Source organism: Hypanus sabinus, chromosome 16, assembly GCF_030144855.1.
Source record: "Hypanus sabinus isolate sHypSab1 chromosome 16, sHypSab1.hap1, whole genome shotgun sequence".
Taxonomy (NCBI): Eukaryota; Metazoa; Chordata; class Chondrichthyes; order Myliobatiformes; family Dasyatidae; genus Hypanus; species Hypanus sabinus.
The window spans coordinates 68,005,109-68,033,079 of NC_082721.1; the positions used below are offsets into that span (position 1 = coordinate 68,005,109).

Below are 27,971 nucleotides of genomic sequence, written 5' to 3' on the forward strand. Positions count from 1 at the left end.
AAAGACATTTCACTTAATAGTGCCATTTTGGGGTACCATTGAGCTGGGATCTATCTTAATCCAGCTGAGATCAAAAAAGGATACACACAATAATCACAAGAACTTAAACCTTGTAAGTGGATGATATGTTTCTGAGGAGGATTAGCATTAATAACAGCTCTTAAAAAAAGAAAACTGTAGGTTTTAGCCACAATAGGTGAATGGAAAATTAAAAGTGTAATCAAATGAAGCTAGAAAATAGAGTGCCTGTGCACATCCATCGTGAGCAATGAGGACAACTGACATGGTGGGTGTGTTTGTGATGTCGCGACTTGCGCGTGAGTTTGATTAAAATGAGGGAGAGTTGCGCAGGCGGTCAACCTCACTCTCTCATCCTAGTCTATCTGAATCCAGTGGCAAGTCAAGAGTCAAGACATCTGGAGATGGGTCAGAACGCAGTGGATGACTAGTGCGATCTACATGTCTTGTCATGCTCTTTACATTCTACAATGTGTGCTGGGATACGCCTTCATGCCCATAGAACCAGCTGGCGGATTCCACTGTGAAGTCCGCCGAATCCTGTCTTCACACACTTTGGGTAGACAAGCACGAATCACCCAGGTTCAAAAAAACCCCGGCGGCTCCTCTCACCTGGTTAGGACGGCCTGTCGAAGCCGTTGCCTGGGGTGTGGCCGCTGTCACACGCAAACAGCTCACTTGGAGCCACAGGTGAGAGCTAGCTGAGGACCAAAGTAAGGAAGAACAGGTCTTCACCCCAGAGGTGCTACCCCCTCCCTGACACCCCATACAGGATAGAGTAGAATAGGTTGGAGTTTGAAATTCAGAAGGCACTTAGACAACGAATAAGCACCAATTTTAATGAATAGTTTGTGGAAAAACGTCCTTTAAATGTCATCTTAAGCTCACGTCCACCAGCTTTGACTTCATATCCTTGAGAAAAGACTGTGATTATCTAACCTGTTTATGTCACTCACAGTTTTATAAACCTCTGTATGGTCACTCTATATCCTCCAGCACCTTAGTGAGAATAATCCCAGCCTATCCAATTTCTCCTTGGAACCAAAGCCTCCATTCCTGGTAACATCCTGATGAATCTCTTCTGCCATCTTTCTACTGCAACCACACCTTTTTTATATTGTGGTTTCCAGAACTTTACACAATGTTGAAAGTACAGCAAGCCAATATCTCGTACACCTGCAACATGTTGCCTCATCTCTTATACTCAATACAGGTTTATTGTCAAGGGAATACACACCTACAGGATAAATGCCACCAAAATTAGCTTTCTGTAGCAGCGACACAACCATGGCAAATGTAAATTGCATCAAACTAAATTAACATAAATTATACATGACTTACACAGCAAAATAAACAAAATTAATACCCCAGCCTCTGAGCTATGCTTTTTTACACTACCCTATCCACATGCGTTGCAATTTTTTGAGGGAGCTATGAACTTACAGCCCAAGATTCCTCTGAACGTCAACACTTTTAAGGCTGCTGCCATTTCCTGTGATATGGCTGGCTGCTATTACATGATACAAAATGCATTACCTCATATTTGTCTGGATTAAAAATATCCAACTGTCACTTCTTTGCCCAGCTTCCCAGAAATTTGTGCCTTTTTGTATCCTCAGATAACAGTCCTCGCTCACTAGCTACAACTGCACCAATCCTTGTGTCATTAGCAAACTTACTTATCAGACCACAAACACACTCATCCAAGTCATTTATACATATGACAAACGACGCAGGTCCTAGCACCATTCATTCGCCACGGTTACAGTTTTCCAGTCAGAAAAACAACCCTGCTCCATGACCATCAGGCTTCTATCTCTAAGCCAAATTTGGTCGTTTGCTGCAACACATGGACCTGGTATGCTCCAGCTTTCTAGATTAGTCTACCATGCAGGGTCTTGTCAAAAGCCTTGCTGAAGTTCACGTATATCACGTCTGCTGCCTTTCCTTCAACTTTCTTTGTAGCCCGTTTAAAACAAACTCAGTAAGAATTGTGAGGCAGGATTTCCCATGCACAAGACCACACTGACTCCCCTAAAGAGTTCCTCCTTTCCGTGTGATCATAAATTGTAGTTGTGGTATTGAGTAGTCAGGATTAAGAACTAAATATACGTTGAAATGGATACAGGAGAGAGAGAAAACATAATAGAAGAAAAAGAAACATGATCAAAAGATGATCTGCTCCCTGAAAATGCTCCAGTCCATGGTTTTGAAGCGGTCCTCCAGTGCTGAGATGGCAACTTCTGGCCAGGTCTGATCTCCCTGTGAACTGGCTTAACTCATTTAACCCGTGGTCTATACATAAGGATTAGCAAAATGGATATGTGGTCTGAATATCTGAGGGAGGGTGGGGGAAGGGGCAGGCTTTTAGGCTCCATAAACTTTGGTATAAACCAGGTCAAATGTATTCTCTCAACAACACACACAAAATGCTGGTGGATCACAGCAGGCCAGGCAGCATCTATAAGGAGAAGCATTGTCGATGTTTCAGGCCGAGACCCTTCGTTAGGATTGTATTCTCTCCTCGGGTTGTGAAGCTGACATGCTGGCAGGACTGTTTTTAAACTGGCCTGATTGAAGTCTCCAGCAGCAACGAAGACGCCATAGGGGTGAGTTGTTTTGAGGTTGTAGATGGTGCTGTGGAGCTCCCATAGCATTTCCCCAGACTAGCACAGGGATGGAGGGGGAGGAGGTGAGGAATAAGCAGCAATAATCACAATGGCAGTGAACTCCCTCGCTAAGCAGAAGGGCCTGCACTCCACCATTTAAAAACGATCTGTCATTTACTACCGAGGCATTAGCACACCAGTTCTCATTGACGTAGACACGCAGACCTCCTCTACAGGTCTAGCTGGACGTTGCAGCGTTTCTGTCCACCTGAAAGGAGATTAAGCCTTCTAGCTGGATGGCCAAATCTGAAGTTGTGTCAGGACAAATGTGCAATAGTCCCTCACCTACCACTGGTTCAGACAGAGTCTGGTAATCCTTCTTATTCTCTAGTGATTGAACAGTAGTGAGTAGAGTTGTACGGACCTGTTTTAAGTCTCACTCAAAAAATGACACGCTTTCTGTGCACCGCTTCCAACGGCCTCCTCTCTGAGTAGCTGTAGCAAACTGAGGCCAGCTCCCCACATTAGTCTGGACTGAGCAGCACCTTCACTATACCACTTGCTAACGAGGTAGACTTGCAGATTTTAGTGTTCGTTATAGTCAGCAGAGTTTTCCAGTCATAAAAAAGATGAACAGGACTACAAGTTTCACCGTTGATTGGAGCAGGAGTGACTGCTGTGACCGTACATATTCCTGGAGCATCTTCCCCGTTAAAGATGCTGTCTCACCATAGATTTTTCTTTCTCCATAGACACTGACTGACCTGCTGAGTTCCTCTGGCATTTTACGCATGTTGCTCTGGGTTTCCAGCACTGGCAGAATCTCTTGTGTTTATGATTAGATGTCTCCCATTTGCTTTGTCTGGATGGTCAGTTATCCCCAGCTCAGACATTTCTTCATGGAAATGTGCAATGGTCACAAAAGCACGCAGCAATTGGGTATCAATGGTATTTAATGACCATCCCTGGGCATACCCCTCCCATCCATGTACTTATTAAAACTTCTTATAGAAGTTGAAATTGGACCATTTCCATCACTTCTGCTGGCAGGTTGCTCCACACACTCACACTCTGAGTGAAGAAGTTCCCCCCTTGAGTTTCCCTTAAACATTTCACCTTTCACCCTGAACCTATGAGTTCTAGCTTTACTCTCACCCAACCTCAGTGAAAAAAACTTGTTTGCATTTACCCTATCTGTATCACTCATAATTGTATATACCTCAATAGAATCTCTGCTTATTCTCCTGTGCTCCAGGGAATAAAATCCTAACCTATTCGATCTTTCCCTATAACTCTGGTCCTGGCAACATCCTTGTAAATGTTCTCTGTATGATTGCAATCTTATTGAGATCTTTCCAGTAGGCACAGTAGGTGACCAGGACTGCACACAATACTCCATGTTTGGCCTCACCAATGTCTTACACAACTTCAGCATAACATCCCAACTCCGGTACTCAATACTTTAACTTATTGATTGATGCTTATTGATCCCAGTTTTACAGAGCACCTTGATGCTACAATGGTCAAACGCTGCCTTGACGTTGATGACAGTCAATCTCACTTCACGTATGGAATTGAACTCTTTGGTCCACATTTGGACCAAGCCTCTGTTGAGGTCTGAGCTTGGCAAAGTTCAAACTCGACACCGGAGAACCAGTAAGTGCTCCCTGATGGGATTCTTGAAGACAGCATCTATCACTTTGTTGCTGACTGAGGGTGGGTGGACAGGCTGGTAATTAGGAGTGGATTTGTTCACCCCATGCTCCCAGCACCCAGGTTTCCAATGACAGCAGAGAGGCAACAGAAAGGGCGGTGTTTGCACTAGGTCCTCAGCACAGCAGCAACTTCAGTATCACATCTTGTCCCATAAGACATAGGCCCATTTGGCCCATCGAGTCTCCTCTGCCATGGCTGATTTATTATCCCTCTCAACCCCACTCTCCTCCCTCCTCCCATAACCTTTGATGCCCTGATTAATCAAGAACATGTCAACTTCCACTTTAAATGACTTGGCCTCCATAGCTGTCTGTGGCAATGAATTCCTCAGGCTAAAGAAATTTCTCCTCATCTCTGTTCTAAAGGCATGATGACCCTTTTATGCCAATTCCATTTGTTAGTATAAAGCTCTTCCTGGAGTGGGGTACGGGCATCTCGGGGGGAGTTTTGAAATGGGCAAGCATGTTGCAATTGCACAGTCATTTTAATTAGGAATTTTAACTGCATTTAGATTGAGAGGAGCAGATTAGTTCATATCTGAGAGGTAATTCTGAGTTAATGTGCAAGGCAGCTTTCTGCTTACGTTCTCAAACCAGGCATGCAAGGGCTGGCAATATTGTGCTGAATAATGTGCCAAATTTAAAGTTAAAAGTAAATTTATTATCAAAGGATGTAACTGTCACCATTTACTACCCTGTAGTTCACTCGCTTCCAGGCATTCACAGCAGTGCAAAGAAATGGAATGGAATCGATGAAAGTCTACAGATAAAGACTAACAAACAGCCCACGTGCAAAATAAGACAAACTGTGCACCAAAAACAACAACAAATGATGATGATGATGATGATAATAATAATAATAAATAGTTCTGAGAACATGTAGGGTCCTTGAAAGTGAGCCTATAGTCCATAGACTGTTAGAAAAATTTGAAATCTTTCAGTTGGTCAGAAGGATTGAGTGTGAATTTGTGGTCATGGTGAAACAGAACTTACTTGGATGGAACAAACAAAGGCTGTTGCTGTACACACAGGGACATCACTGCAGAAGTGAACAGTACTTTGTATATGAACTTCCAGAAGCCAGTTGATAAAGCTGCTCAAAGTAAGTTGGCCAATTTTAAAGCTCAAAGAAACTGGTGGCAAGTTATTGCTGGGCTATGAAAATAGTGAGTGCAGGAGACAGAGTAAATGTAATGCCAGTTACGGAAACAGGCAGGAAAATGGACAAGGCACAGGGTCTGCATAGATCTTACTGAAAAGGAGAGTAAATTCTACAGGAGCCATTTAACATCCTTTTGTTTCTACATCTTAGTTTCCATGAGTAAGAAATTTAAAGGGTATTTATTAATGGGCAATAAACATGGACAATGCCATATCCTGAAAATGTAAAAAAAAATGTAAAGGAGATCAACTTGTTAAACTGATGCAAACCTCATAAGTCCAGAAACGGCCTTTGCCTGCCCCACCCTTTTAGGATATGTCTCAGCCTAACCACAAGGACAGGCCACAGGGTTGTCAACTAATGATGCAGTTTAGAAGGCAGCTATTCACTGATTGACTCTGGGCTGACTCTCTGAATGAACTATCCATTTAAATGCACTTTCACATTCTTGCCTCATACTGTAGTCATGCTTTTCTCCTTTCAGTATTTATCCAATTTCCTGTGCGGCTAATGGTTGACTCTTCTTCCCATTTCAGGCAGTATGTTTCACATGTATTCACTGCAGAAAAATGTTTTACCTCATATTTCTTGCCATTCACTCCCAATCATCTTAAACATGTTAGATTGGCATGTGCTGTAATGAGAGGCTGGATAAACTTGCGTTGTTTCCTCTGGAGGCTGAGGGGCAGTCTGACAGAGATCTATAGGATTATGAGAGGTGTAGATAGGGTAGACAGGCAGTAAATTTTCCCCCCGAGTTGAAATGTTGAATACCAGAAGGCATAAAATTAAAGTGAGAGGGGTTAATTACAAAGGAGATGTGAGGGGCAGGTTGTTTCTTTATAGAGTGATGGGTGCCTGGAGTGGCGTTAGAGGCAGATGCATTAGGGATTTTAAGAGACATTTAGATAGGCACGTGAATGTGAGGGAAAATGGATATTGAGTCGACAGAAGAGATTCATTGGCCATTTGATTACAAATTTAATTGGTTCAGTAAAATGTTGTGGGCCGAAGGGCCTGAACCTGTGCTATACTGTCCTGTGTTCTCCATGTAACCTCTGGCTATTCATCCCTCTGCTTTACTTATCATATCAAAACCATTCATGATTTTAAAAGCCTCAATGAAAACTGATGAAGATGATGAAGGATCAAGTGAAGGGTCAACTGTTTATTCCTTCCATAGATGCTGCCTGACCTGCCGAGTTCCTCCAGTACTTTGTGTGTGTTACTCAAGATTCCCAGCATCTGCAGAATCTCTTGTGTTCAGTCAAAATTTGTCTTATCTGAAAGAAGTGCATTGAATAAGATAGTAATTAATTTTTCCGTCAGTCTCTCCCCACACTGTCCGTGTACACGTATTTGATAGTTCTTCATTAGCAAGTTTTCAACTGGACCTCCATAGGAGATTAACAAATTAAATTATAAAAAATACTGAGGAATGCTGAACTGTCAGAGGAGTTTCCTGTTATTGAAACATGAGATAAATCTTCTCAGGATATCCAGATGAGAGCTATAAATTGTGGCTATATTGTAGATTTGTATTTAAAAGGGTGAGATCAAGGGCCTTTACTCAAGATTATCACGTGAAACTTATTGCGAAACCTGGAATAGGTCACAGATCATGCAGTCCCTCCAGTTAGTTGTGGACATGATATATTGGCGCCAGAGGCGCGGCAACACTTGTGGGCTGCCCCTCTGATAGCGTTGATCGCCGACACAAAATAATGTTTTTCACTGTATGTTTTGATTAACATGTGACAAATAAAGCTAATCTTTAAAAAGTGCCTCCTGCTAATAAATAAAACCATGATTGATCTGTACCATTGGAAATTACCTACCTTGATTCAATAATCATCAGTACCTTTGTCTCATAAAAGTGTATCAATCCCCAACTTGAAAATGCCAACTAAGCCCAAGATCAACACATTTTGGAAGAACAATCCTTTAGCCGGAGAAGTATTTCATTACATCAGCTATGAATGCCTTAGTTCTAGATTTAAGGTTATGATCTCTTGTTCTAGAGTTTCCCACAAGAGGAAACAGTTTCAAGAAAACCTTTAATTATCTCAGATACATCAATCTCCATAATAAGTACACAGTGGATGCAATCTCACTGGCTCTCCATTCAGCTTTGGATAACCTGGACAGTAGTAATACCAGTTTATTATTTACAGCTCGGCATTCAACACAATCATACCTCCAGTTCTAATCAATGAGCTCCAAAACCTGGGCCTCTGTACCTCCCTCTGCAACCGGATCCTTGACTCCCTCACCAAGAGAAAACAGTCTGTGTGGATTGGAAATAATATCTCCTCCTATCAACACTGGTGCACCTCAAGGATATGTGCTTAGCCCACTGCTCTACCCTCTCTACACCCATGCCCTATGTGGCTAGGCACTGCTCAAACACCATCTATACATTTGCTGATGACACTTCCTGTTGGCAGAATTTCAGATGATGAGGAGGCATACAGGAGAAAGACAGATCAGCTGGTTGAGTGGTGTTCCAGCAACAGCCTCGCACTAAATGCCAGTAAGATCAAGGTATTGATTATGAACTTCAGGAAGAGGAAGTCAAGGGAAGACACATCAGTCCTCATTGAGGGATCAGCAATGGAAAGGGTGAGCAGTTTCAAAGTCCTGGGTGTAATTTCTGAGGATCTATCCTGGGCCCAACATATTAATGCAATTACAAAAAAGGCATGACAATGGCTATATTTCATTAGGAGTTTAAGGATACTTGGTATATCACCAAAGACACTCGCAAATTGCTACAGATGTACCATGGAGAGCATTCTAACTGGTTACATCAGCACCTGGTGGGACCACTGCACAGGATCGGAAAAAGCTGCAGAAAGTTGTAAGCTCAGCCAGCTCCATCATGGGCACCAGCAACCCCGCGCCCCCCCCCCCCAGGACACCTTCTAAGGGGATGCCTCAAAAAGGCGACGTCCACCATTAAAGACAAGCCATCTTCTCATTGTGTCCATCAAGGAGTGGTACAGGAGCTTGTAGACACACACTGAACATTTCAGAAACAGTCTCTTCCCCTACACTGTCAGATTTCTGAATGGACAATGAACCCATGAATACTACCTTACTATTTTTTCTTTCTCTTTTTGCATTACTTAATTAATGTATTTTTTCCATTATATGTAATTTACTGTTTTTTATTATTATTCAATGTACTGCTGTGCAAAACAACAAAATTTCGCAACATATGACAGTGATATTAAGCCTGATCCTGATGCCACTAAATCATCCCTTGATGTATACTCAAGGGAAGACAAACCCAGCATCAGCAATCTATGCTCATAATTCACCACTTTCATCTCTAACAGCTTTCAGTCCCCAGGATCAAAGAGTATTGGGTGCAGTTGCAAAAGATATTACAGTCTAGATATATTATCTCAAAGCTGAAATGGCAGTGTTATTAGGATGCATCCTATCAGGATAGGAATGCATGCAGTGCAAGGGGCGAGATTTAAAATGGACTTACCTCCAGAAAGGTAGCTATCAGACTGGGCAGACTGCAATGGCTTTATGTCATTCCAATCCAGAATATTTGGATGGCTGCCACTCTTGTCCTTATTCCTAGAATAAAAATATGTCAGTAAGTATAGAATGGCTTTGTTAGTTATCCCTTCTAACTTATCAAACAATTCACATGGTAGAGTACAATTGGTATTGTAAAAGAGCCTCCAACTCTATAGTGCTTTCATGAATTTAAAACATTCTACAATACATTTTTGGAGTGCTGTACTGTGATAATCATGAGAATTAGCTGTGGGTTCTCACATTGTTTGTTTCTCCATTTCAGCATACTCTTGCTGGTAGTTTTGTTATGGGACCAGCAAACCAACTTTGCCAGCACTGCCCAGCACAGCTCAGTAGTCAGCTAGAGATCTCTGGCTGATTTATTTCTTTTGTGTTTATTTCTTTCCTTTCTGAAGAATAAAGAATAAAAGTTGTCTTTAAATTTATCTTTAAATTTAAATTAATCTTTAAAGAGAATTCAGAAATCAGAGGTGCAAAGTGTCTTGGGAATTGTAGTCCTCTTGGGTTAACTTGCAGGTTGAGTTGATAATTTAAGAAGGCAAATGTAATGTTAGCATTCACTTTGAGAGGACTAGAACATAAGAGCGAGGATATACTACCGAGTCTTTGTAAAGCATTGGTCAGACTGCATTTAGAATACTGTGAAACAATTTTGGGCCTGGTATCTGAAAGGGAGATGAGCTGGCCCTGGAAAGGGTCCGAGGACGTTCATGAGAATGAAAGGCTTGACATGGGGAATTTTTGTGGTCTCGAAGGAGTTCATAGGAATGAGGTGGGCGGGTTAATCTCATTGAAACCTATGGGATACTGAAAGACTGGATAGACAGAGAATGTTTCCATTAGTGGGAGAGTTTAGGATTGGGAGGCATCGCCTCAGAATAAAAGGAAAGGACCTTCCTTTAAAACTGAGAGAAGAAGAAATTTCTCCAGCCTGAGGGTGGTGAAGCTGTGGAATTTGTTGATACAGAGAGGCCTGTGAAGGCCAAGCGATAGGTAGGTATGGTAGTGTAGCTGTTAGTGTAATGCCCTTCAGCGCCAACAGTCAGGATTCATCTCCCTCTGCTCTCTTTAAGGAGTTGGGACATTCTCTGTGTGACCGTGTGGGATTCCTCTGGGTGCTCCTGTTTCTTCCCACATTGCAAAGACAAATGGGTAAGGGTTAGGTGGTTGTGGGCATGCTCTGTTGGTGCTGGAAGAATGGTAACATGTGGGCTGTCCCTAGAACATCCTCGGACTGTGCTGAATGCTGATACTGTATGCTTCGATGTTTCGATCTACATGTTGCAAATAAAACAAATCTTTAAGGCAGAAATTGATAGGTTCTTGATTGGTAAGGGGTAAAATGTTACAGGGAGAAGGCAGGAGAATGGGGTTTAGAAAAAGTCAGCCATGATCAAATGGCAGAACAGACTCAATGGGCCGAATATCCTAATTCTGCCCCTATATCTTATGGTCTTATTTGGCATATCTTATAAGGCATATCTTTGCCTCTGCTAGGATTAGCACAGTAAAAATGCCCCAAGGGGCTTCACAGGAGTATTATCAACTAAACTTCATCCAGTGACTTCAAAAAAGAAATCAGGTCATTTGACCAAAAACATTAAGGTATCAAAGAGAAAGAGAAAGATAGTTCACCCAACAAATTTAGGGCCTCGAAAGCTAGAAACTGCCTTTGGTGGAACAATAAAATTGGATAGTTTGTCAGCCAGACAATACAGGGATTTGTAAACTAGATTTCTAAATTTAGGTACTGATACTGTAAGCACGGAATTGATACAGGCCAGAGATATTGAAGAACGTGAATGACCAATGGGATATTTCAGCAGAGTTTCAATGAGCTCAAGTTTATGGAACACGGAAGATGACATCAGGGAGCTGAACTTGCTAATGGAGTTAAGAGCATAAGACCATAATATTTAGGGACAGAATTAAGCTATGCATTTGCACCGCCATTTCATCATGGCTGATCCAATTTCCCTCTCAACCCCATTCCCCTGCCTTCTCTCTGTAACACTTCACACCCTGATTAATCAACAACCTATCCATCTTTGCCTTAAGTACACCCAATGACCTGGCCTCCACAGCTGCATGTGGCAACAAATTCCACAGATTCACCACCATCTGGTTAAAGAAATTCCTCTTCAACTCCATTCGAAGCGAACGTCCCTCTATTCTGAGACTGTTCCCTCTGGTCGTAGACTCCCCCACTATAGGAGGTATTCTTTCCACAACCATTCTATCAAGGCCTTCCAACATTCAGTAGATTTCAATGAGATCCCCCCCATTCTTCTAAATTTCAGTGAGTACACACCCAAAGTCATCAAATACTCCTCATATGATAAGCCTTTCCATGCCCAGAATCATTTTTGTGAACCTCCTTTCAACCCTCTCCAATGTCAGTACAGTCTTTCTTAGATAAGGAACCCAAAACTGCTCACAATACTCCAAGTGAGGCCTCAACAGTGCTTTACAAAGCTTCAGCATTACATCCTTGCTTTTATATCCTAGTCCTCTTGAAATGAATCGTACCATTGCACTTGTCTTCCTCACCACAACTCAACCTGAAAGTTAACCTTTAGGAAGTCCTGCACAAGGACACCCAAATCCCTTTGCAACTCAGATTTTTGAATTTTCTGCCCACTTAGAAAATAATCTATGCTTTTGTTCCTTCTACCAAAGTGCATGACCATACACTTCCCAATACTGTATTCCACCTGCCTTTTCTTTGCCCATTCTGCTAATCTGTGTAAGTCCTTTTGCAGCCTCCCTGCTTCCTCAACATTACCTGCCCCTCCACCCATCTTAATATCATCTGCAAACTTGGCCACAAAGCCATCACTTCTGACAACCATGTAACCATATAACCATATAACAATTACAGCACGGAAACAGGCCATCTCGGCCCTTCTAGTCCGTGCCGAACGCTTACTCTCACCTAGTCCCACTGGCCCGCACTCAGCCCATAACCCTCCAGTCCTTTCCTGTCCATATACCTATTCAATTTTACTTTAAATGACAATACCGAACCTGCCTCTACCACTTCTACTGGAAGCTAGTTCCACACAGCTACCACTCTCTAAGTAAAGAAGTTCCCCCTCATGTTACCCTTAAACTTTTGTCCCCTAACTCTCAACTCATGTCCTCTTGTTTGAATATCCCCTAACTCTCAACCCATGTCCTCTTGTTTGAATCTCCCCTACTCTCAATGGAAAAAGCCTATCCACGTCAACTATCTATCCCCCTCATAATTTTAAATACCTCTATCAAGTCCCCCCTCAAACTTCTAAGCTCCAAATAAAGACCTAACTTGTTCAACCTTTCCCTGTAACTTAGGTGCTGAAACCCAGGTAAAATTCTAGTAAATCTTCTCTGTACTCTCTCTATTTTTTTTGACATCTTTCCTATAATTCGGTGACCAGAACTGTACACAATACTCCAAATTCAGCCCTACCAATGCCTTGTATAATGTTAACATTACATCCTAACTCCTACAATGCTCTGATTTATAAAGGCCAGTTTACCAAAAGCTTTCTTCACCACCCAATCCACATGAGATTCCACCTTCAGGGAACTATGCACCATTATTCCTAGATCACTCTGTTCTACTGCCTTCTTCAATGCCCTACCATTTACCATTTACAATCCTATTTGGATTATTCCTACCAAAATGTAGCACCTCACACTTATCAGCATTAAACTCCATCTGCCATCTTTCAGCCCACTCTTCTAACTGGCCTAAATCTCCCTGCAAGCTTTGAAAACTTACTTCATTATCCACAACGCCACCTACCTTAGTATCATCTGCAAATTTACTAATCCAATTTACCACCCCATCATCCAGATCATTAATGTATATGACAAACAACATTGGACCCAGTACAGATCCCTGAGGCACACCACTAGTCACCGGGCTCCAACCTGACAAACAGTTATCCACCACTACTCTCTGGCATCTCCCATCCAGCCACTGTTGAATTCATTTTACTACTTCAATATTAATACCTAACGATTGAACCTTCCTAACTAACCTTCCGTACGGAACCTTGTCAAAGGCATTACTGAAGTCCATATAGACTACATCCACTGCTTTACCCTCGTCAACTTTCCTCGTAACCTCTTCAAAAAATTCAATAAGGTTTGTCAAACATGACCTTCCATGCACAAATCCATGCTGACTGTTCCTAATCAGACCCTGTCTATCCAGATAATTATATATACCATCTCTAAGAATATTGTCCATTAATTTACCCACCACTGATGTCAAACTGACAGGCCTATAATTGCTAGGTTTACTCTTAGAACCCTTTTTAAACAATGGAACCACATGAGCAATACACCAATCCTCCGGCACCATCCCCATTTCTAATGACATTTTAAATATTTCTGTCAGAGCTCCTGCTATTTCTACACTAACTTCCCTCAAGGTCCTAGGGAATATCCTGTCAGGACCTGGAGATTTATCCACTTTTATATTCTTTAAAAGCGCTAGTACTTCCTCCTCTTTAATCGTCATAGTTTCCATAACTTCCCTACTTGTTTCCCTTACCTTACACAATTCAATATCCTTCTCCTTAGTGAATACCAAAGAAAAGAAATTGTTCAAAATCTCCCCCATCTCTTTCGGCTCCACACATAGCTATCCACTCTGATTCTCTAAGGGACCAATTTTATCCCCCACTATCCTTTTGCTATTAATATAACTGTTGAAACCCTTCAGATTTATTTTCATCTTACTTGCCAAAGCAACTTCATATCTTCTTTTAGCTTTTCTAATTTCTTCCTTAAGATTCTTTTTACATTCTTTATATTCCTCGAGCACCTCATTTACTCCATACTGCCTATATTTATCATAGATATCTCTCTTTTTCCTAATTAAGTTTCCAATATCCCTTGAAAACCATGGCTCTCTCAAACTTTTAACCTTTCCTTTCAACCTAACAGGAACATAAGGATTCTGTACCCTCAAGATTTCACCTTTAAATGACCTCCATTTCTCTATTACATCCTTCCCATAAAACAAATTGTCCCAATCCACTCCTTCTAAATCCTTTCATATCTCCTCAAAGTTAGCCTTTCTCCAATCAAAAATCTCAACCCTGGGTCCAGTCCTATCCTTCTCCATAATTATATTGAAACTAATGGCATTGTGATCACTGGACCCGAAGTGCTCCCCAACACATACCTCCGTCACCTGACCTATTTCATTCCCTAACAGAAGATCCAACACTGCCCCTTCTCTAGTTGGTACCTCTATGTATTGCTGCAAAAAACTATCCTGCACACATTTTACAAACTCCAAACCATCCATCCCTTTTACAGTATGGGCTTCCCAGTCTATGTGTGGAAAATTAAAATCTCCCACAATCACAACCCTGTGCTTACTACAAATATCTGCTATCTCCTTGCAAATTTACTCCTCTAATTCTCACTCCCTATTATGTGGTCTATAATACACCCCTATAAGTGTTACTACACCTTTCCCATTCCTCAGTTCCACCCAAATAGTCTCCCGAGATGAGCCCTCTAATCTATCCTGCCAGAGCACCAAATATAACAACCAAATATAGCAACCAGATATAGCAACCAAATATAATGTAAAAAGAAGTGCTCCCAACACCAATCCCTGAGGAACACCAACCATTAATCACCGGCAGACAACCAGAAAAGGCTCTCTTTATTCCCACTCTTTGCTTCCTGCCAATCAGCCAATCCTTTATCAATGATAAAGTTTTTCCTGTACATTGGGCTCTTATCTTGTTAAGCAGCCTCATGTGCGGTACCTTGCCAAGCCTTATGAAGATCCTAGTGCACTACCTCCACCGATTCTCCTTTGTCTATCCTTTATTCCTCTTAAAGAAACCACACGGACTCTGGCCCATTTTATCATGTGCCTCCAAGTACCTTGAGACCTTGTCCTTAACAATCAACTTCAACATTTTTCCAGCCACTGAGGTTGGGCTAACTGGTCTATAATTGTCTTTCTTCTGCCTCTCTCCCTTTTTGAAGAGTCAAGTAACATTTGGAATTTTCCAGTCCTCCGGAATCTTCTTCCTGAAAGAAGAATCCCTCCATAATCTTCCCAGCCACCTCTTTCAGAACCCTGATGTATAGTCCATCTGGTCCAGGTGACTTACCTACCTTAGGACCTTTCAGTTTCCCAAGCAACCTTCTCCCTAGTGATAGCAATTGCACTCACTTCTGCCCCCTGACACCCTCGAACTTCTGGCATACTATTAGTGTCTTCCATCGTGAAGACAGATGCAAAATACTTATTCAATTCATCCATCATTTCCTTGTCCACCATTACTACCTTTCCAGTGTCATTTTCCAGTGGTCCAATATCTACTCTCACCTCTCTTTTACTCTTTATGTATCTGAAAACAAACTTCTGGTATCCTCTTTGATATTATTTGCTAGCTTACCTTGATATTTCATCTTTTCCCTCCTTATGGCCTTTTTAGTTGCCTTCTGTTGGGTTTTTAAAGCTTCCCAATCCCTTAACTTTCCACTAATTTTTCCTTGGTTATGTACCCTCTCCTTTGCTTTTCACTTCCCTTGTCAGCCATGGTTGCATCATTATGCCTTTAGAATGTATTTCTCCACTGGGATGTATCTATCCTGTGCCTTCCAAATTGCTCTCAGAAAATCCAGCCGTTGCTGTTCTGTTGTCGTCTTTACTAGTGTCCCCTTCCAACTCCCTGTGGCCAGCCCCTCTCTCAGACCGCTATAATTCTCTTTACTCCACTGTAATACTGATACATCTGACTTTAGCTTCTCCCTCTCAAACTGCATGGTAAAATCTATGATATTATGATCACCTCTCCTAAGGGTTCCTTTACCTTAAGCTCCCTAATCAAATCTAGTTCATTGCACAACACCCAATCCAAAATTAGCCCTTCCCCTAGTGGGCTCAAAGTCAAACTACTCTAAAAAGCCATCTACTCTAAAAAGACATTCTAGAAATTCTCTCTCTCAGGATCCAACACCAACCTGATTTTCCCAAGTTACCTGCATATTGAAATCACTCATGATTATCATAACATTGCCCTTTTGACATGTGTTTATAATCTCCTGTTGTAATTTGTAGACCACATCCTGGCTACAGTGCAGAGATTTGTATATAACCCCCACCAGGGTCATTTTATTCTTGCAGTTTCTTAATGCTACCCACAAGGAGTCTACATTTTTGGATAGTATGTTACCTCTTTCTAAGGATTTGATTTTTTTACCTACAGAGCCCTCTGCTTACCTACCTGACATTTTGATACAACGTGTGATCTTAGATGTTAATTCCCAACTATGATCTTTTTTCAGCCTTAACTAGGTGGTTCCTACAATGTCATTCCTACCAATCTGTAACAGCGCTACAAGATCATCTACAATATTCCATATACTGCGTGAATTAAAATATAACACCTCCGGTCCTGTATTCAACACCCTTTTAGATTTTGTTCCCATGTTACACTGCAACTCATCCCGCTGACTGCTGTCCTATCATCTGCCTGTCCTTCCTGTATACAATTGCATCTAGTTGTATACCAACTGCTCCACCCTCAGCCCTGTCACTGTGGTTCCCAGAATTATTTAAATAAATAATTACCTCAAAAGATTACTATCCACTTCAAGCTGGCCTGAAGATACTCCTTCGAATAGATTTAAGCTGAATCTTTTATTTTGATCATTGCTTTTGACTGCCTGTGGTCCATGTTGTGATCTTTGATTTGATGCTTTTCTATATTTTTCCTCTATGCACCTCAAGGGTACAGTGCGGTTTACTGGGTGGAAGATTATCGCTCCACTTTTCTCTGAAATTGGCCTGCGGTTCCCCACATAGAATCGCACCAGTGCTGGGAGGTTATCAAAGCTCTCCTTTTCAAACTGGTACAGCACTCGGGTGTAGGACTCCTTGCGCCGCAGGACCACGTGTATGATCTTGAAATGGAGAGACTCGTGTTTCCAGGTGCAGCTCAGTACATAGTCCCCCGGACTGGAACGGGACTCGCGGATGAGGAAATCTCCATCTCTCTCAATCAGTGCCTCTGCTTCCTACGTTAACAAAGAGGAGAATCAGCCTCCATCTGGTATTCATTGGCTAATATTAAATTTATTTTATTTGCCTTTCCATATTTGTTTTAGGATGAAAGGATGAAAGATTTCAGGCTTGAGATTAGAGATAAGACCTGAGGTCAACCGATCAGCTGAAGTCCAAGATCAACATCTGATCCTGCTGCTATTTGGCTATGAATTAAATAAATTCTTAGAAGAGGCCAAGGAAAATGATTCCTTGAAATTCTGCAGGATAATAAATGTGAAAAAGTTGGCACTATTTCATGATCACCAATAACACAGTGGTGGAACTCATGGGTGCTTCCTTTATTTTCTAGGCAGCCGGCCATTTTGATGGCATAGTGGTTCCTGACTATTGTCTTTTGAAAGCAAGAGCATAACTCCTGTTCAGCCACTGATATCTAATCAACTGTTGGAACCTTAACTTCCTGTTGAAGTATTAGTTTTGCCATTTCCTTCTCTATATTTAGATGTTTTTGGAAAAAAAACACTTATCTCAATTCCTCACTTTTCCCATGAAAAGTTTCTCCCCACTGTGAAGTCTGCACCTTTTTAAGGACTGTTTTCTCTTGTGTTGGAAGTGGTGTATGAATGTGTTGTTGCCTTAATAGGTGGGGCTAACAGTTCCAATCCAAGCAGTGAATCGGGATCCGAATCAGGTTTATTATCAGTGATGTATGTCATGAAATCTGTTGTTCTGTGACTGCAGAAAAAAGTAAAATTAAAGGGCACAGTTAGGCAGTGTGGCAAATGGAATGTCACATTAGTGGTGAATTGGATCTGCCATTTGGTTCAGACAAAATCAGTTTATTAGAACCCATGTGGATTCCTCTATATGTCATCAATGCTTTACCCTAGTCTTATAGTTCTTTATTCTGGCTCTCATTTGATCTCTGAGCCAAATTAATAATTTTAAAAAACCTCCTTGCAGAGGTAACTGGTTAGGATTTTATTGCAACCTCTTTTGCAATCTGGATGGATGTAGCAAATTGGTGTTTTTATCCTTGGCCCTCAGCTGACATTTTCACTTATTGTATTGCATCTTTTTACAAAATATGCCCTCAGCCCCTTTAAGAGGCTGACTTCGTCTGAAGAGGAATTTCTTTAGCTGGGGAAAGGGGGTGGGTGGTGAATCTGTGGAATACATTCCACAGACAGCTGTGAAGACCAGACAATTGGGTATAGTTAAAACAGAGGCTGATAGGTTCTTGATTAGTCAGGGAGAAAGCAGGAGAATGGGGTTGAGAGGGATAATAAATCAGCCATGATGGAATGGCAGAGCAGACTCGATGGGCCGAATGGCCTAATTCAGCTAAGGTCATACTGGGGGAGTGGGTGATCATGGTTAGTGGACACAGTCCAAGACATCCTTTGCCATAGCCAGGATTTAGGGAGGGTGGTAAAATGTGGCTTTGATATCCCGCAGTTTGAAAGCAGGAGGATTGCTCAGGGAGCATTATTGGTATTGTGATTGGGGATGGGGGGTGGAGGGGATAGTGATAAGGAATTAAAAGATTAGAGACTAACAGAATAAAGAAAGAGCCAGAGAGGAATCTGGGAACTGATGAATCAGTGGCGCAGGGAGGGGAAGGACTCCGGTAGTGCCAGAATGAAAAATAAAGTGGAGGTCAGAGATCAGAAGACTCATACACGAGGAGAGGGTGTATTCAAGGTCTAACAGAATCAGCAGGGAGTGGGGAGGGTAGAATTAGGTACTAGAAAAATCCTGGCCATTGGATGGATCAGAGTCCAGTAGAATCAAAACAGAAGGAATGAAATCTGACCTGGTAGATTCGGTGATCTGGGAAATTGCAGACCAACAGAATGGTTGGGGCCTGAATTTGCCTAGGGCTCCTGTTGGGACATTAAAGTGGGGATTGGTATAGTGTGTATATGACCTTGAAGCATAAGAAATTAGAGGGCCAAGTCCAACACAGTAATATCCATTTCCCAGGTCAAAACCTACTTATCCTGGGAACATTCAACCCCAGCACAGTGTGACCTAGTGTTACTATAGGAGCAAAACACATCAGTCTGTGTCAACTTTCCAACAGGACGCAGGTGACTGAGGCCATGAAGGGTTTGTAGTGGTTATTCGCATGCTTAACTTTAAAAAATTCAATTGCACAATACTGGAAAAACAGCATTTTCAACTAACTTCAAGGAAATTTAACTGTATGCTATGGTTTTCAAGTTGTATTAAGTTTGAGCCTCATGGTTCATAGGTACAGAATGAAATAGAGAGGGAATTCCAACCTGTCGTGGGATAGGGCCATGGAACCAGGCGTGGCTACGGAGATCGTCTGTGTTCAGTTTCAGTTCCTCCTCCAGCTCCTTTGTTAATGGATCTTTCACAGAAGCCATTCTATGTTATCAGCCAGCAGCTAAAAAAAATGGATTAATGAGGTCAGTGCCAAATTAATTATAATCCCAAACAGTCAGATCTCCAATGCAGACTGACCCTAATCACTGATGTGTTGATGGTTGTGGTAGCGTTCTTGGGGCTGCACGTTGGATCACTTTATGTCCAAATCCCACCCCAGTGGCCTCAGCATAAAATCAGGGGAGACGCCTGACACTGATATAGGGGACGTCCTTATTCTTGCTGTCATCTCTTGGTTACACTAAAACCTGCTTCCTTCTTACCGTGACTTGCAATATCTTGTGGCAGCATTTGACAAAACAGTTGGCTTATTTGTCATGGCGAACACTTAACCCTCACTCAGCAACACTACAAAAGATGACTGATGATGGTTTGATTACTAATTGTAGACATTTGATGTGTGCCAATCGGTTGCTGTATTTCTTGGACTGCAGCACTCACCAAGAGTACTTCTTTGACTGACTTAGTAAAAAAGAGCTGTAGAACGCAAGCCTTTCTTTACTCATAAAGGTCATGATTTTCAGAATGTTCATTCTGGATCAGCCTCGAACAACTTTTGTATGTGATAGGGGCATGGAGTATATTTCAAAACCTCTGCAGATGCTTACAGTGAAATGCAACACGCCACATGGAGTCTCACTGAGGAAAAATATGTCATCCGTTCCTTGTGCTAAATGTCTGAGAATACCAGCTTGCCTCTGATATTCACTTCTCCCAGGAGCTGAATACAATCAGCAGATGATAATCTTGTAACCATTTGATCACAGTGGCCAAACATAAATTACTCTCAGATGCCTCAGGGGAAAAGTAATCAGTGTGCAAAATTGTGCAGCCCAACCTACTAAGATCTGGTAATTAGCAGGGGGTTCAATTTCCCTTGTTTATAATTTCTCTGCTATTTATTAAAGTTAATGAAGACAGAATGTAGCTCTGTCCTGGGAAACACAAACGTAACGATTCAGCCTGAAATGGGAATTCTGAACAAATAGAAATGTTGAATGTGGGCACGTTCATTCAGTATTGTTTAATTCCAGACTTATTTATAGCTGTGTTAATAAATTCCGTCTCTCACACAGAATATAAAAAAATACTATCCCCATCAGCAACCTTACCTGATGAATGGGCGGGGGTGGGGGGCAAAGGGAGGATAGGTAGCAATCTTGCCTCTCTCCTCATATGGTTATTGGTTCAAGGTGCATCCCAGCGAGGGAGTGCTGTAGAGGTGTCATCTATCAGGTGCGATGCGTAATTGAAGCACTGTTTGTTCTCTCAGGTGGGTGTGAAAGGTTCCCACATCATTATTTATTGGAGCAGGATGCAGTCCATGACATGTGATTGCACTGGAATGGTGCACAGAAGAGCTATAGGAATGTTACCAGGACTGGAAAATGTTAGCTCTGAGGAATAAGGATGGGCCGGGGATGTTTTCTTTGAAACAAGGGAAAGCAAGGTAAGTCCAAAGTCCAAAGTAAATTTATTATCAAAGTACGTACTGTAGATATCGCCATAAACTACCCCGAGATTCATTTTCTTGCAGGCACTCACAATAGAACATAGAAGTACAACTGATTCAATGAAAAGCTACACACAGACTGACAAACAAACATTGTGCAAAAGAAGGCAAATTGTGTACGTACAAAAAACCCCAAAATAATAATAAATAAATAGGAAATAAATAATACAGATAACATAAATTACAGGACCCTTGGAAGTGAGTCCATAGATTTTGGTATCAGTTCAGAGTTGAGTGAAGTTATCCACACTGATGTTAACTGGGGACTTTAGAAAGATGAAAAGATAGAATAAATGTATAGATGGGTTTATAGATAGAATATATAGGAAAGATTAATTTTCCTGGTTAAGGAAACAAAAATAAGGAGGGAAATATTGAAAGTAAATGATAGAAGTGGAGAAATGGGAGAACGCTTATTCATCCAGAGGGTGGAGAGGTCTTGAATTTTCTTCCTAAAAGAGAAATCCTCATCACATTTAAAACCTGTGTGGGCATATCCTTGAGACCATGATTCATAGGGGCCTTGGCTCAAGTGCTGGGGGCTGGAATCAGAAAATGCAGATGTAGTGGGCCAAACAACCTTCTTCTGGATTTTCTATGATTCTTTAACACCTTGGCCTATTTTTACCCAAGATCATTAAAAGCAGATTATCTGGATATTGTTACATTGGTATTTTTGGGAGCACATTTTGCTGCTGTGCACAATACCTGCACTTCCAAGGCTATGCCGTTGACTACAATATACTTTGGGATGTCCTGAGAGGTGAATTATGCAATATCAGGACACATTTCTGATTGATGCTGGGTCCTTGCAAACCAACAGACCTTGATACTCTGTCCCACAAGGATCGTGGCTCAAATCATGATCAAGGGGATGCGGCATTAAGGATTCAGGAGTTATGCAATTAAATGTCCCGATCAAAAAGCTACAGTACTTGTCCTCTATACCTCCTTCTGCAACTGGATCTTTGACTTCCTAACCAGAAGACCACAATCTGTGCGGATTGGAAATAACATCTCCACCTTGCTGACAATCAACACTGGCACACTACAGGGATGTGCGCTTAGCCCACTGCTTTACTCTCTCTACACCCATGACTGTGTGGCCAGGCACAGCTCAAATGCCATCTATAAGTTTGCTGGTGATACAACCATTGTAGGCAGAATCTCAGATAGTGATGAGAGGACTTACAGGAGTGAGCTATACCAGTTAGCTGAGATGTGTCATAGCAACACCTTGCACTCAATGTTAGTGACACCAAAGAGCTGTTTTGTGTGGACTTTGGTGGGGGGGGGGGTGCTACTGCACAGGATTGCAGAAAGTTGTAGAATTATCCAGCTCTATCAGGGGTAGTAGCCTTCACAGTAACCAAGACATCTTCAAGGAGTGGTGCCCTAGAAAGGCAGCGTCCATCATTGAGGGCCCCCCCCTCCCACCCAGAACATGCCCTCTTCTCATTGTTACCATCAGGAAGGGGTACAGGAGCCTGAAGCTCAGCGATTCGGGAACAGCTTCTTCCTCTCTACCATCTGATTTCTAAATGGGCTTGAACCCATGAACACTACCTCACAACTTTTTAAATTTATTTCTGTTTTTGCATCACTTAACTCAATTATTAAATACAGATATATACTTACTGTAATTCAGTTTTTTCTCTACGTTTGTCATGTACTGCAGTGTGCTGCTGCTGCAAAGTTAACAAATTTCACAACATATTGCGGTGATATTAACCCCGATTCTGATACGAACATAGCAGATATTAATTCAGATACAAACCTACCTTTAGTTCTAGATGTAAACTGCAAGGTTGAAGTTAAAAGGACAGCTTTGTAAACAAACAGAATTGTCTAGCGCACAGGCTGCTGGCCCACAGCATGGGATGGCTGCTAAGGTTTACTAAGTGACCATATGAAGTTCTCATTTGTATATCCAAATACAAGGCGACATAGGCTGAGTTATTTTGCGCCATTGTGGCTGAGTCCAGCAAAGCTTGCAGACCAGACTGATTATGTCACTTAGCATATCATACATGGTCACGAGTGTAGCTGATTAATCAATGGTTGGGATATTGTGTACTCAGAGAGTCAGCCTCACACCATTAACTTTTGAATGTCTGAAGACAGAAGACAGAAGCTTTTAGACCATCTTTGTGAATGACGTTGTCCCAGCAAAGGGATTTGAATATCAGAGGTGCCTCCCACTGTAGATATGTAACTCTTAGGACTCAAAATTTTGAAATAAACTGTGTCATTGTAATTATTGAATTTGTATTGAATCATCTGCTATTACCTTCGATCCGAATGGTGTAAGATTGTGATTTACTTCAACTTTCTGAGACTCTGTGGAGAGGATATCCAAGAGAATGTTTGGTTGTTGCGATGAATAAAGACCTTTATATCATCAGTTTCAGTGACTCTCCAGAGCCAAAGATCACAGTCACAAAATGGTCAGTTAAAGCTGGGTGTGTATAAATGTTTTCTATCAGAGGGTAATAAATCTCTGGAATTCTCTACAGTCTAGGGAAGGTTGAGGCCCTAGAGATAGTTAGATATATTTAAAGTGGAGATTGAAAAATATTTGGTAGATTGAGGAACGTGGAGGTGTGCGAACTCACACGAAAAGGAGGACACTGCAGATCAGTGATTGCGAGAACCTCGAAGAAGCTGATTAAAACCTATACTACAAATCTTTTGGTAACCAGTCCTTATATTTTCTGATGTAGCAGAATTTTAGTATTGATCAGCAGCATTCCTGTGATACACCTTGATGTTTTGTTATGTTAAAGCTGTTTCATAAGTATTGTTAAAATGAAATAGCGAAAGGAGTTTATGGTAAGTATTAGTAAATCAGTTATGACCAATGACAGAGCAGACTCAATGGGCCAAACAGCTGAATTCTGCTCCTATAGCTTATGGTCTTACAATCATATTGAATGCTAGAGTGGTCCGGTGACTACACCTGATCCTATTTTCTTGTGCTAGTGGGAAAATGGCAAAGTAGTGCTTTTAAAGGACAGGCCTTAAATGTGCAAATGTGATTTGTAACAATTCCTCTATCAGAAATTTTGAAATGATTTTGCTGACAGTAGAAGGAATCGATAAAGAACACACTCAGAATTATTAAGACATGGAAATATTGAGACTACGCTGGTTCCTTATCAAGGTAGCTGGTCAGTCTCATTCCCTGTCTTTTCACAACAGACCAGCAAATTATTTCCTGTCAACTTTCTCCCCCTTTTGAAAGCTATGCTTCTTGTAGATAGCAAGTTACATATCATAATTGCACAGTTAAAAAAAAACATTTCTATAATGGAAGGATGTAGACACTGGGTTGGCAGAGGGAATTAGTTCAGTTAGCCATTTGATTACTAATTTTAAAATTGATTTGCCACAACATTGTTGGCTGAAGGTCCTGTTGCTGTTATGTTCTGTTTCATTGTAGTCCCTTTCATTCATAGCCCCTGTATCCTTTGTCCATCCCTCTAAATCTATGCCCACACACCATTCAATTCTCACATACATAACTTACATTCAAATTAGTTATTTAGGTTAATGTTTCTTCCAAAAATTTCTTTCCATTTTGAAGGAGATAAAATTACTTCTCTCATGGCTTTAGAAGCCTGAACACGCTGGTACTGGTTTGTACACGTCTTGCACAACTCTCCTTGTAAATACAGAATAAAACTTCAACCATTTCATTAATCACATTCCACACATTTCTCACCCAGTCTCAACTGATGTGCCATAGAGAACCACCGATCAGTAATTTTTCCCTACCTTGTATGTTGTTTGCTCCAGTTTTGATCTGCTAACCGTAAGATAGAGCCATTTAGGTTAGTGGTTTTATTCAGGAGAGGAAAAGCACCTCAACACAGCCCAGGGGAACCGCACCTCCAGGGAAAACTATTAGCGGAAAGGTACAAGGGGACTGAAGGTTGCTGATAGGTAACCCCACACAGGTTGGCAGGGGTACTGCTTCAGTGAAGCAGCATCATCAAACAGTTTCTAGCACAACGGTCTAACAATTAAAATGACGTCATTCTATTTTAGTGTTAACATTTTACTGAACTTTTGAGAGACACAATGCCCCCACAAAACATGGAATATCCCAGTGCTGTACTCCACCCTTTAGCTTAGAGGACACTGTGACGGCAAACCTATGTAACACTAATGCATAGCATTCAGTTTAGTAAGTGGAGAGATTGTGCAAACTTTGCCCTTCCCTCTTGTCGGTACCTAATCAAGATTACCAACCACAAAGATTGCCCAGCAATTAAAAAAAATATATATCCAGAGCACTGCTCAAGGCAACTCCCAGAGAGAAAAAAATCTGAGGCACTTTAAAGATATTCTACTTCCTATTCCAACATTTCAGTCCATGGCCTCTTCTACTGCAATGATGAGACCACACTCAGGTTGGAGGAGCAACATCGCCTCCAACCTGATGGCATGAACATTGATTTCTCTGACTTCAGGTAATTTCTCCCCACTCCCTCTTCCATCTTTTTTCAATTTCCCATTCTGGCTCCCCTCTTACCCCTTTTCCTCACCTTCCAATCAGCTCCCTTAAGTGCACCTCTTCCTTCCCTTTCTCCCTTGGTCCACTCTCCTTTCCTGTTGACCTCCTTCTTCTTCACCTTTATCTCTTCCACTGATCACCTCCCAGCTTCTTCCTTCATCCCCTCTCCCCCACCCACTCACCCACCTTTTGCCTCACCAATCACCTTCCAGCTTGTACTCCTTCCCTTCCCCCTACCATCTTATTCCAGATTCTTCCCCCTTCCTTTCCAGTCCTGGTGAAGAGTCTCTGCCCAAAACGTTAACTGTTTATTCATCTCTTTAGATACTGCCTGACCTGATAAGTTCCTCCAGCATTTTGTGTGTTGCTGTGGATTTCCAGCATCTGCTGAATCTCTTGTATTTATTAAAACAATGTGTTTGTCCATTACCAAAAAAATGTTAAAATAGATGACTTTTGGATTGACAAGGCCATTGGAATAGAGAATTGGGTCTGAGCCAGCCAAAAGGCCTGTCTGCGGTAATCCCATTCGCCTGATTTTGGCTCATAACCCTCTCCAAGCCTTTCCTGTCCAGTCAGCTGTCCAAATGTCTTTTAAGTGTAATTGTACCTGCCTCTATCACCTCCTCCAGCAGCTTGTTCCATTTGCCCACTTCCCCACTGGAACCCCTTTAAATAATTTATTCACACCTTAAATCTATGCCCTCTAACTTTAGATTCTCCTACTCTGTCCCTATCTATACCCCTGTTAATTTTATAAACCTCTAAAGCTTACTTCTCAGTCTCCAACACTCCAGGGGTAACAGACAGACAGACAGACATATTTTATTGACCCTGAAGGAAATTGGGTTTCGTTACAGTCGCACCAACTAAGAATAGTGTAGAAATATAGCAATATAAAACCACAAATAATTAAATAATAATAAGTAAATTATGCCAAGAGGAAATAAGTCCAGGACCAGCCTATTGGCTTAAGGTGTCAGACACTGCAAGGCAGGAATTGTAAAGTTTGATGGCCACAAGCAGGAATGACTTCCTATGATGCTTGGTGTTACATCTCGGTGGAATGAGTCTCTGGCTGAATGTACTCTTGTGCCTAACCAGTACATTATGGAGTGTAACCAGTACATTATTAACAGTCCCAACTTATCCATTCTCTCCTTTAACTCAAACCCTCGAGTCCAGGCAACATTCCTGTGAATCTCTGCCTGCATCCTCTTGAACTTAATCACATCCTTCCCACAGCGTGGCCATCAGAACTGCACATATTACGATCATGTGAAGAAGCATCAGGATACGCCCACATTGGCTTTTACCTCCGTTTCTTCATCTCTGTCCCTGCTGCTTTCAAAGGGAAATGGCATCTCACTTCAAAATGGTTAAATGCAACTCCTTAATATTCTGATATCTCCTCAAGTGCTGACATCCTGTGACAGTGTTTCGTGTAGATGTGCTCAGTGGTGGGGAGGGCTTTACCCTTTATGGACTGGGCCGTATCAGTGCCTCTACTTCCTTAGGATTTTATGAAGATTCAGCATGACATCTAAAACTTTGATGAACTTCCTTAGATGTGTGGTGGGGTGTATATTGACTGGCTGCATCACTGCCCTTGAATGGAAAACCCTACAGAATGTAGTGGATAAGGCCTAGTCCATCATGGGTAAAGCCCTCCCCACCACAGAGCACATCAGTATGAAGTGCTGCCATAGGAAAGCAGCATCCATCATCAGGGACCTCCTCCACCCAAGACATGATCTCTTCTCGCTGCGGCCATTGGGAAAAAGGTACAGAAACATCAGGACTCATGCCACCTGGTTCAGGAACAGTTATTACTCCTCAGCTATCAGGCTCTTGGGGATAACTTCACTTGCCCTATCATTGAAATACCCCCACAGCCTACGGATTCACTTTAAAGGACTTTTCATCTCATGTTCTCAATATTTATTGCTTACTTATTATTAGTATTTCTTTCTTTTTGTATTTGCACAGTTTGTTGTCTTTTGCACACTGGTTGAACACCCAAGTTGGTGTAGTCTTTCAGTGATTCTGTTAGGGTTATTATTCTATGGATTTATTGAGTATGTGATGCACCATCAATAACTCTCTGAGATGTGGGTTAAGGTAGGCTTTTATTGGCAGGAAGAAAGCACAAGCAGCAAGTGACCACCACACAACATCCTGGAGACTGAGGGAGGAGCAGTGCCTCCAATCGTCTGTGGGAGGAGCCACAGGAGCAGTCAGCGGGGGGGGGGGGGGCGTGTCCAGACAGGTATATGCAGTTCACCACAGTATGCCCACTAGAAATTGAATCTCTGAGTTGTATATGGTAACATTGGTAACATATATGTACTTTGATAATAAAGTTACTATGAACTTTGAATATTTTGTAGGATTTTCCGTTCAAGGGCATTGGTGCTTCTGTGATGC

General features: G+C 41.7%; 1 protein-coding gene across 1 annotated transcript in view; it reads right to left on the reverse strand.

Moving 5' to 3' along the window:
- Nucleotides 1-25,054, reverse strand: part of LOC132406398 (breast cancer anti-estrogen resistance protein 3 homolog) — a 51,380-nt gene extending 26,326 nt beyond the window's left edge. The window contains exons 1-4 of the mRNA XM_059992028.1: nt 24,803-25,054; nt 19,386-19,513; nt 16,663-17,108; nt 9,004-9,098 (exon numbers count right to left, since the gene is read on the reverse strand). Of these exons, the coding sequence (XP_059848011.1) occupies nt 9,004-9,098; nt 16,663-17,108; nt 19,386-19,493 (649 nt within the window). The 5' untranslated portion in view covers nt 19,494-19,513; nt 24,803-25,054. The remainder of the gene's footprint in view (nt 1-9,003; nt 9,099-16,662; nt 17,109-19,385; nt 19,514-24,802) is intronic.
- Between the last annotated feature and the right edge of the window lie 2,917 nt (nt 25,055-27,971).